The sequence below is a fragment of the Mus caroli genome, chromosome 9 (assembly GCF_900094665.2).
Source record: "Mus caroli chromosome 9, CAROLI_EIJ_v1.1, whole genome shotgun sequence".
In the NCBI taxonomy this organism is placed as follows: domain Eukaryota; kingdom Metazoa; phylum Chordata; class Mammalia; order Rodentia; family Muridae; genus Mus; species Mus caroli.
The window spans coordinates 20,506,865-20,517,988 of NC_034578.1; the positions used below are offsets into that span (position 1 = coordinate 20,506,865).

Genomic DNA, 11,124 nt, shown 5'->3' on the forward strand with positions numbered 1-11,124 from the left:
TATCAAAAGATGGCCTAGTCGGCCATCACTGGAAAGAGAGCCCCATTGGACTTGTAAACTTTATATGCCCCAGTACAGGGGAACACCAGGGCCAAAAAGTGGGAGTGGGTGGGTAGGGGAGTGGGTGCGAGGGTATGGGGGACTTTTGGGATAGCATTGGAAATGTAAATGAGAAAAATACCTAATAAAAAGTATTAAAAAAAATGGCCATCTTACCAAAAACAATCTACAGATTCAGTACAATCCCCATCAAAATCCCAAAACAATTCTTCAAAGACATGGGAAAAGCATTTCTCAAAAATCATCTGGAAAAGCAAAAAACTCAGAATAGTGAAAACAATTCTTAACAATAAAAGAACTTCTGGGGGAATCACCATCCCTGACCTCAAGCTATACTACAGAGCAATAGTGATTTAAAAAAAAAAAAACTGCATGGTATTGGTACAGAGACAGATATGTTGATCAATGAAATAGAATTGAAGACCCAGAAATAAAATCACACATTTATGGACACTTGATCTTTGACAAAGAAGCCAAAAATATACAATAGACAAAATGAAGGCATCTTCAATAACGTGGTCTATTTGGCAGACTGTATGTTGAAGAATGAAAATAGATCCATATCTGTGTACTTGAGCACAAAGCTCCACGTGGATCAAGGGTCTCAACATAAAACACTGAATCTAATAGAAGAGAAAGTGGGAAAGAGCCTTGAACTCATTGGCACATGGGGGGATATTTCCTAAACAGAACTCCAATGGCTCATGCTCTAAAATCAAGAATTGATAAATGGGACCTCATGAATCTGGAAAGCGTCTATAAGGCAAAGGAGATAGCCAATTGGACAAATTGGCAACTGATAGTTTGGGAAAAAAATCTTCTCTAACCCCACATCCTATAGAGGGCTAAGATCCAAAATATATAAAGAGCTCAAGATGCTAACAAACAAAAAAAAAATGAAAAATGGGGTATAGAACTAAACAGAGAATTTACAATAGAGGAATCTCAATTGACTGAACAGCACTCAAAAAATGTTCAAATTCTTATACCCCACCCGGGGATCCATCCCATAATCAGCCACCAAACCCAGACACTATTGCATATGCCAGAAAGATTTTGCTGAAGGGACCCTGTTATAGCTGTCTCGTATGAGGCTATGCCAGTGCCTGGCAAATACAGAAGTGGATGCTCACAGTCATCTATAAGATGGAACACAGGGCCCCCAATGGAGGAGCTAGAGAAAGCACCCAAGGAGCTAAAAGGGTCTGCAACCTGTGGAAAAACAATATGAACTAACCAGTAACCCAGAGCTCGTGTCTCTAGCTGCATATGTAGCAGAAGATGGCCTGGTCGGCCATCATTGGGAGGAGAGGCCTCTTGGTATTGCAAACTTTATATGCCCCAGTACAGGGGAATGCCAGGGCCAAGAAGCAGGAGTGGGTGGGTAGGGGAGCAGGGTGGAGGGAGGGTATAGGGAACTTTCAGGATAGCATTTGAAATGTATATAGAGAAAATATATTTGAAATGTATATAGAGAAAATATCTAATAAAAAATAAATAAAAAGTAGTGTGACAGATTTCAATAATGTGAGCAAATGAACATATAACCTTCCACCGTGGGCAGCTCACTCTACTTCCTGTCAATAAGTGACAGTGCTGGTAGAAAACAAAAAAAAAAAAAAGCCCATCTATTTTAAACTAGGAATTTAAAAATAAGGCAGTCTTAGATGCCAAATTGTAATAGGTAAGGTGATGCCAATATGGAATACATATGTTTTTTGCTGTTGTTGTAAGTCAGGATATGCCTTTATAGGACACATTTTTTTTTTTTTGCCGTTACTACTTGTAGATGATCCTTATATCAACGTACTCATAATAGTGTCCTATTTGAGTAGTGATTAGGTATAATATCTAAAATACAATGAGAAGACTAAGGGAAAGTCAGTGTAAGCAAAAGGACAGAGTAGGGATTAAATGAAGTCGCAAACTTGCACAGAATTTCAGCACAGTCTAATTTAGTATAAGAAGAAGGAAGAAAGCTTAAAACATCTTCCAGAGGTTTAAGTAAAGCCTATTTTCAACAAGACTTTGTAGTTCTAGTATATTGACCCCCTAGAAAGTGTATGAAAGTGACACTTTTTGATAAATAAGGGATATCTGAGATTCTCGGGCAGTCTGATCTGGACTCCCTTCAAGCTCAAAGTGGTCAGAGGTAGGGCATTGTGAGGTTTCAGTCACTCCTTAGCTGCCTTTGGCTAGGGAGAGCTTTGCTGACCAATCAGGGCTGAGGGGTGTGGCCCACCATTGTTCTGACAGGTAGATAACCAGGGTGCTCAGAGCTCTGGGGCCAGTCCCTGGAGAGCTCAGCTATGACTCGGGTGGCCAAGAAAGTCCACTGGTCTAGAGCAGCAACAGCAGCAGCCGCCGCTGCCAAAGCCAAAAGATCAAAGCTTAAGAAGACTGCCGCCAAAAGATTCAAGCTTAATAAGAAGCGAAACCCTAGATCTAAGCTTCCCAAGAAATCTCGTCACTCCTTAATTCGTTCTCGTTCCTGTTGTTGCTGTCTTCGTTCTCGTAGCAGAACTACATTAAAGATTACAAAGAAGGGGGAACAATCACTTCGAAGGAGAATTAGGAGACGAATCAAGCGTGCTACTGAACTTCGATTGATGCGGAGTCAACTGGAGCGGAGCCAACTGGAGCTGATCGAACCGGAACCGACTGAGCCTTTGGAGCCAAGCGAGATTACAGTGGCATTGTTCTCTCATGAGAATGCCAATGTGTCTGAGCCAGAGGAAGTTCCACCATACCTTGACAGAGACCCGGCTCCGAATGGAGAATTGGCCAGCTCCTAGACCCCGAACGGGTCCAAAGAAAGACCCATGAAATATCAGTGAACGGGTCTGGGAGCTGAGCTGTGGTCCTGTCAAGGCCACTCTTCACCACAAATTAATTTGTATGATGGTGAAAATAAAATCAATCAGATGTGAAAAAAATGGAAATAGATCTACCTGAAGACTCATTTATAGCACTTTTGGGCATATACCCAAAAGATATGCCACCATGCTACAGGAGCACATGTCCCACTATATTCATAGAAGCTTTATTTGTGGTAGCCAGAAGCTGGAAACAACCCAGATGTCCCAGAACAGAGGAATAGATACAGAAAATAAGGTTCATTTACACAATGGAATACCACTCAGCTATTAAGAACAAGGTTATCATGAGTTTTGCAGGCAAATGGATGGAACTAGAAAATAGCATCTTGAGTGAGGTAACTCCGACCCCAAAGAACATGCATGATATGAACTCACTAATAAGTGGATGTTAGACAAAAAAAAAGTACAGAATACCCAGATACAATCCAAAGAACTGAAGAAGGCTACCAAGCCCAAGAGCCCAAGTGAGGATGCCTTGATCCCACTTAGGAGGGAGAAGAAAGCAATCACAGGAAGTGGGAGAATGGGAGGGACCTGAGTGGGAAAGGGGACAGGGAGGGTAAGAGGAGAACATGATCAGGTACTGGGAGGAACAGGACTGAATCCCTGAGGGCCAGCAGAAAGAATGGGAACAGGCAACCCCAAAAGGTAGGAGGTAGGGAACACTCTAGAATGTACCAGAGACCTGGGAGTTGAGACACTCTCAGATCTCCAACGGAGGAACCTTGGATGAAATTCACCATGGTGAGGAGAGGGAACTTGTAGAGTCTACCTGCAGTAAAAAGACAGGTCATCAAGTGGAGGGATGGGCTTGCCACCCCACAGTCAAAAACTCTGACCCAGTAATGTTCCTGTCTGAAAGAACTACAAGAACAAAAATGGAGAAGAACCTGAGAAAAAGGAGGTCCAGTGACAGGCCCAAATTGGGATCCAGCTCAGGGAGAGGCCCCAAGGCCTGACACTATTACTGATGCTATGGTGTGCTTACAAACAGGCCTATTATGACTGCCCTCTGAAAGGCCCAATAAGCAGCTGAAAGAGTGAGATGTAGATATTTACACCCAACCAATGAACAGAAGCTGGTGACCCCGTGGCTGAATTAGGGAAAAGCTGAAAGAAGCTGAGGAGAAGGGCACTCCTATAGGTGGACCAGCAGTCCCAACTGTCCTGGACCCCTGGGATCTCTCAGACACTGAGTCACCAACCTGGCAGCACACACCAGCTGATATGAGGCCTCCAACACATAGAGCAGAGGACTGCCAGGTCTGGACTCAGAGAATATGCACCTAACCCTCAAGAGACTTGGAGCCTCGGGGAGTAGGGAGGTCTGGTAGAGTGTCGGGGACATCCTCTTGGAGATGGGAGAAGGAGATGTGGGATGTGGAACAGTTAGATGGTGAACCTGAAGGGGGATAAAGTCTGGACTGTAAAAAACGATTAAAGAGTAAATTTATTTTAAAAGAAACAAGTCTTTTTTTTCTCTCTGAAGCCCTACTATAAACCAGCTAACAGAGAATTTGTAATCAATAACAGTTTCTGATTTATGAGATAAGAGATAATAAAATGTCATTATGTTGACTTAGAATTTGTGGGTACTAGGCAAAGACAGAACCAGAGCCTAAAAAGAAAATTAAGCCCCATATTGAGGAAAAATATTTCATTGGGGCTTTAAGGACCCATATGAGCCAATGTGTCTAGTTATTTCCAATGTAAATGAAAGAATTGTTATATGGTTTTTGTCCTCTTAGTCCATTATCCTCCAGCAAGGCAATGATTTAAAGGCTCTTAGCTTGAGTCTTTTTAAAAGATGACTGATCTGCCATTCTATTTGTTTACATTCACTAGTCCTTTGCCTTTTTAGGCAACAACCTGTTACAACTTTCTTTAAAAAAAAAAAAAAAAAAAAGTCTTTAAAAAAAAGATTTTTTTTCTTTTTTTTAATTAATTTTCTTTTTTTAATTAGGTATTTTCTTCATTTACATTTCAAATGCTATCCCAAAAATCCCCCATACCCTCCTACCCCCCACTCTCCTACCCACCCACTCCCTCTTCTTGGCCCTGTACTGAGGTATATAAAAAAAAAAGAATTTTAATTTCACTTTTCTAAAACTGAAATCTCAATGGCCCGGATTGCTCAAAGGGAATTATTTGTAAACATAGTGATTACTTCATTCAAGACTTTTTCTCACTTCACTGATTTAATTATCATCCATAGTGTTTTCAGATGCATCTAGGCATCTGTTTTATAGATAAAATTGGTGATAAATGCCATATGGTTAGCAAACTCTACAAGAAAAAGAGTAAGTTGTGTGTTTTCAAGTACAAATTTTATTTTGTTTCAAACTAAATGGAAAGCTAGCATACCACAAAATCATTGTATGTGTGCAGAGGATGAAAAATAGAGAAGCATTCTTACCGCTTGTTCCATGAAGTCAAATTCAGGAGCACAGGTGTATATTAAGGTATCAAAATCTGTATACCTTAGTATCCTGGCTGCTATAAGGTCACTCAGGCGAATCTGAAAGAAAATGAGGCAAAATGAATGAAAATTAAACAAATGGTGTAGCCATTGATAGATAAATATCGCCTAAGTGTACCAAACGTCTACAGTGTAAGTAATTACAAGAAGTATACGTGTGCCTCAGAATCAAAAATCCACAGAGATGAGTGTATTATGAATTAGCTATCAAGACTACTTAAAATAAAATTTCTATCAAGTGTTCTGGTTAATTTTTGTCCAGTAGACATAAACTGGAGTCTTTTGGAAAGAAAGAACCACAATTAAGAAATTGCCTCTGTCAGATTGTCCTGTGGGCATGTCTGTGATACATTTTAAAAATCAATTATAGATATCAGTGGTCCACCCTACTGTGGGTAATGCAAATACCAAAAAAAAAAAAAAAAATTGGGTTGTATAAGAAAGTAAGATGAGCAAGCAATAGATCATAAACCAGTAGGGAATGTTGCTCCACGTCCCTTCTTCAGTTCCTATCTCCAGGTTCCTTATTGAGCTTCTGCCCAATGTTTCTCAGTGATGAACTGTAAGTTGTTTTGGCCAAGATTTAATAAATGCAACAGAGTAAAGTGTCATGAATGCCATTGGAATAAACAGCCACTTTCTATTTTGACTGAAGTCCCACTCCACTAGGTGCAACCCATACCTGCCACCCCAAAAGATGCAATTCATATGTGGCACCATTATCAAGACAAGAGCTTGTGGCTACAAAAGTCATAGCCACTAGGGCTGATCTTAATACCAAATGGGCATAGTATTAAACCATCTCCATATGGCTCATGGTTATACCTACACATCAATATATCTCTCAACCCTCAACTGAGATACTTCTATACATAGTATGTAGCGTTAACACAGACCCACAACTGACCAAGGGTGGAGAATAAAATACTACAAAATACTCAACTCTCCAAAGGCTTAGGGATCATTGTGGAAGGTGATGCAAGGTATGATAGCCAGAGCAGTTGATGACTACAACAAAGCATTTAGACACCACAGGGAAGCTGCACCTATGTACCTACAGCATCTGTAACTGCATGCACAGACCAAGTCAAACAGAATCCCAGCATGCACTGAGGAGTTGATTACACAATCCCACTCCGAGCCATAGAGTGACTAGAAACTGTTAGCTGCTGGGAGAGGAAGAGAGAGTTTTCCCTAAGATGGTAGCCCTTAGAAATTTGGCCCAACTCTAGTCAGTGGAAGACCACATACATATCCAAGTAACTGGACAGCATAAACAGGTCTTAAAGAGTTTGAGAATAATGGACAAAAAGTTCTGTGGGTAGGAAAGGAGAGTAGGAGTGGGAGGAGTTGACGTGAAGAGGTGAATGGTTGAAGTACATGGTGTGAAACTTGAAATTCTCAAATAAATAAATAATAAATAAATAAATACAGAGATGGTAAGAAGTGGAAAGAAGTCAGAAAAAAAAAAAAGATCATTAGAGATTGTAAGGCTAAAGCCAGTGTTTGCCTGAAGTAAACTACTGTGGAGTCTGTGACATTTTTAATCCTATAATATGTGTGTGTGCACAGTGGGGGACACTTTTAGTTCACCTTTCAGTAAACTGCATGTCATGAACTTTTCTAAATATGGTTTGCACAAAGCCTCACATACTGCCTGTGATTGGTACTTCTTAACATTTTCACACATCTATTCGTCCATGAAATATGGGAATTCTCTCTCATAGGAATCATGGCTACACTTAGTATGTTGACTTATGTGACACCATCTACCAAAGCCATTCAAGAACCCTTGCTTTCTGCCACTGAGGAGACAATTATTTTTCCACTATGAGTCCTTTGATGCATGAAACATTGATTCAACTCTGAGAAACACAAAAATCATTTTACTAACTTTGATGGCTACCAGTGTTCACCACGAACTCAATACTGGATCAACAAGAGTTAACACTTTTCAACTTAAAATACTCCTGGCAACTAATAATAACAATAAAATTACTAAACTTTCACCTAGAGAAAGTCGTTTGCACTACCATCACATTAATTATGGAGCTATAATCCGATAATTTACCATAGAAATGACTGGACTGTATTTTTCATTTCATCGGATGATGATGTGTAAGTTTCTTTTTTAGACTTGCAGAGTTTGAGTAGGAATATGAGAAATTGTGAGAAGTAAAATTACCAGCCAAGTAAATGGACAAGTAATGTCTAAATAGTCTAAATAAAGTTAAATAAAAAGATACCTTACTGAATTAAAACTGGCACCTCACGTCCTAGAAACAGAAACAACAAATATACCAAAGAGGCCATGGTTGCCATCTCAGTAAGTAGGAAATGGGGTTTTATACATAGAAGGTTTTTTATGTGAGTGTGTTCCATTCTGTTGGCCATTCCCACCTCCTTTGCTTTTGCAGAAGCAATACTGCAATTGGTTGCCAAGCGTAATGTGATTCTTTACAGGGCAAGCCCACACTGCACAGTATTAGACAAGGAAACTTTCCACCTACCCTTTCTTTTGTAACCTTCATGTATGGTATGCTTATTCCTTTTTTTAAAATCTTTTTTTAATTAGATATTTTCTTTATTTACATTTCAAATGTTATCCCCTTTCAAAGATTCCACTCCGGTTCTCGCTGTCAGCCCGCCCGGCAGTCTGTCAGCCGCGTCGCTGCCTCCTCAACTGTCCTGGGAGTCTCGGCCCGTGGCTGCTGTCGCCCTCTGTTAGTGCTTATCAGGAGCTCCTTCCGCCCGTTCAGGCCGTCCCTGCCGTCCGCCTCTCTTCCCCCGCGCTGCCTCTGAGCCCGCAGCGTTCGCATGTGAGCGGGGACCATCTCCACAACGACTCCCAGATCGAAGCGGATTTCCGATTGAATGATTCTCACAAACACAAAGATAAACACAAAGATCGAGAACACCGGCATAAGGAGCACAAGAAGGATAAGGATAAGGACCGGGGAAAGTCTAAGCATAGCAACAGTGAACATAAAGATTCTGAAAAGAAACACAAAGAGAAAGAGAAAACCAAACATAAAGATGGCAGCTCAGAAAAACATAAAGACAAACATAAAGACAGAGACAAGGAAAGACGAAAGGAGGAAAAGATTAGAGCTGCTGGGGATGCAAAAATAAAGAAGGAAAAGGAAAATGGCTTCTCTAGTCCACCACGAATTAAAGATGAACCTGAGGATGATGGCTATTTTGCTCCTCCAAAAGAGGATATTAAGCCATTGAAGAGGCTTCTAGATGAAGATGATGCTGATTATAAACCTAAGAAAATTAAGACAGAAGATATCAAGAAGGAGAAGAAAAGAAAATCAGAAGAAGAAGAGGATGGTAAACTTAAAAAGCCCAAGAATAAAGATAAAGATAAAAAAGTTGCTGAGCCAGATAATAAGAAAAAGAAGCCNAAAAAGGAAGAGGAACAGAAGTGGAAATGGTGGGAAGAAGAACGTTATCCAGAAGGCATCAAATGGAAATTCCTAGAACATAAAGGGCCTGTCTTTGCTCCACCATATGAGCCTCTGCCAGAGAGTGTCAAGTTTTACTATGATGGTAAAGTTATGAAGCTGAGTCCTAAAGCAGAAGAAGTAGCTACATTCTTTGCAAAAATGCTTGACCACGAATATACTACTAAGGAAATATTCAGGAAAAATTTCTTTAAAGATTGGAGAAAGGAAATGACTAATGACGAAAAAAATACGATTACCAACCTAAGCTAATGCGACTTTACACAGATGAGCCAGTATTTCAAAGCGCAGTCAGAAGCTCGGAAACAGATGAGCAAGGAAGAAAAATTGAAAATCAAAGAAGAAAATGAAAAATTATTGAAAGAATANGGCTTTTGTGTAATGGATAATCATAGAGAGCGGATTGCCAACTTCAAGATAGAGCCTCCAGGGCTTTTCCGAGGCCGAGGCAACCACCCCAAGATGGGTATGCTGAAGAGAAGGATCATGCCTGAGGACATCATCATCAACTGTAGCAAAGATGCAAAGGTTCCTTCTCCTCCTCCTGGACATAAATGGAAGGAAGTCCGACATGATAACAAGGTTACTTGGCTGGTCTCCTGGACAGAGAATATCCAAGGTTCTATCAAATATATCATGCTGAATCCCAGTTCTCGAATCAAGGGTGAGAAAGACTGGCAGAAGTATGAGACTGCGCGGCGTCTGAAGAAGTGTGTGGACAAGATCCGAAATCAGTATAGGGAAGACTGGAAGTCCAAAGAGATGAAAGTTCATCAGAGAGCTGTAGCATTGTACTTCATTGATAAGCTTGCTCTGAGAGCAGGCAATGAGAAGGAAGAAGGAGAGACGGCAGACACTGTGGGCTGCTGTTCACTTAGAGTGGAACACATCAATCTACACCCAGAATTGGATGGTCAGGAGTATGTTGTGGAATTTGACTTTCCTGGGAAGGACTCAATCAGATACTATAACAAAGTCCCAGTTGAGAAACGAGTTTTTAAAAACTTACAACTGTTTATGGAGAACAAGCAGCCTGAGGACGATCTTTTTGATCGACTTAATACTGGTATTCTAAATAAACATCTTCAGGATCTCATGGAAGGCTTGACTGCCAAGGTGTTCCGTACCTACAATGCCTCTATCACACTACAGCAGCAGCTTAAAGAGCTCACAGCCCCTGATGAGAATGTACCAGCGAAGATTCTATCTTATAACCGTGCCAATCGAGCTGTTGCAATTCTTTGTAACCACCAGAGGGCGCCACCAAAGACCTTTGAGAAGTCAATGATGAACTTGCAGTCTAAGATTGATGCCAAGAAAGACCAGTTAGCAGATGCTCGAAGGGACCTGAAAAGTGCTAAGGCTGATGCCAAAGTCATGAAGGATGCAAAGACCAAGAAGGTAGTAGAGTCAAAAAAGAAGGCTGTACAGAGACTAGAAGAGCAGCTGATGAAGCTGGAAGTTCAAGCCACAGATCGAGAGGAGAACAAACAAATTGCCTTGGGGACCTCCAAACTCAATTATCTGGACCCTAGGATCACAGTGGCTTGGTGCAAAAAATGGGGGGTCCCAATTGAGAAGATTTACAACAAAACCCAGAGGGAGAAGTTTGCTTGGGCCATTGATATGACTGATGAGGACTACGAGTTTTGACCAGTCTTGGCAGGGGTTCTGTGAAAAGGAACAGTGTGGTTTGGGGAAGATGGATAAACTGAGCCTCACTTGCCCTCACACCCGAGGGAGAGGCCACAAGTCTTAACAAACCAACATCTTTGCAAAAAGATAGACCTGGAGATACTATAAGGGAGAGCTGAGCCAGTTGTCCTATGGACAACTTATTTAAAAATATTTCAGATATCAAAATTCTAGCTGTATGATTTGTTTTGAATTTTGTTTTTACTTTCAAGAGAGCAAGTGGATGGGAATTTGNCAGCATCCTGCCAGGCAAATTCAGCTTTGCTGCAATGTTTGGATTCTCTCAGCTACTGTATGTGAAGTNTGATTATATTGGTGCGTTTTTACAGTTAGGGTTTTGCAATAACTTCTATATTTTAATAGAAACAAATTCCTAAACTCCCTCCTCTCCCCTATTTCAGGAATTTAAAATTAAGTAGAACAAAACAAAAACCCAGCGCACCTATTACAGCTGTCATTCTATCGTCATGGGAATCAGTTTTCATTAAACTTGAAGCAGTTGTGACATCGGCAGTGTTTTGGTTCAGACACCTATTCACAG

General features: G+C 40.8%; 2 protein-coding genes and 1 pseudogene across 2 annotated transcripts in view; 2 read left to right on the forward strand and 1 right to left on the reverse strand.

Annotated features, from left to right (window-relative positions):
* Dpy19l2 (dpy-19 like 2) overlaps positions 1-11,124 on the reverse strand; it is a 129,103-nt gene that overhangs the window by 54,061 nt on the left and 63,918 nt on the right. The window contains exon 14 of the mRNA XM_021171758.1: positions 5,356-5,457. Coding sequence (XP_021027417.1) covers positions 5,356-5,457 — 102 coding nt within the window. The remainder of the gene's footprint in view (positions 1-5,355; positions 5,458-11,124) is intronic.
* Positions 2,345-2,996, forward strand: LOC115031952 (annotated as a pseudogene).
* Positions 7,730-11,118, forward strand: LOC110301375 (DNA topoisomerase 1-like). Its single transcript, XM_021171850.1, is given in 2 exon segments — positions 7,730-7,744; positions 8,037-11,118. Coding segments are annotated over 2 exon segments (2,520 nt in total). The 3' UTR covers positions 10,542-11,118.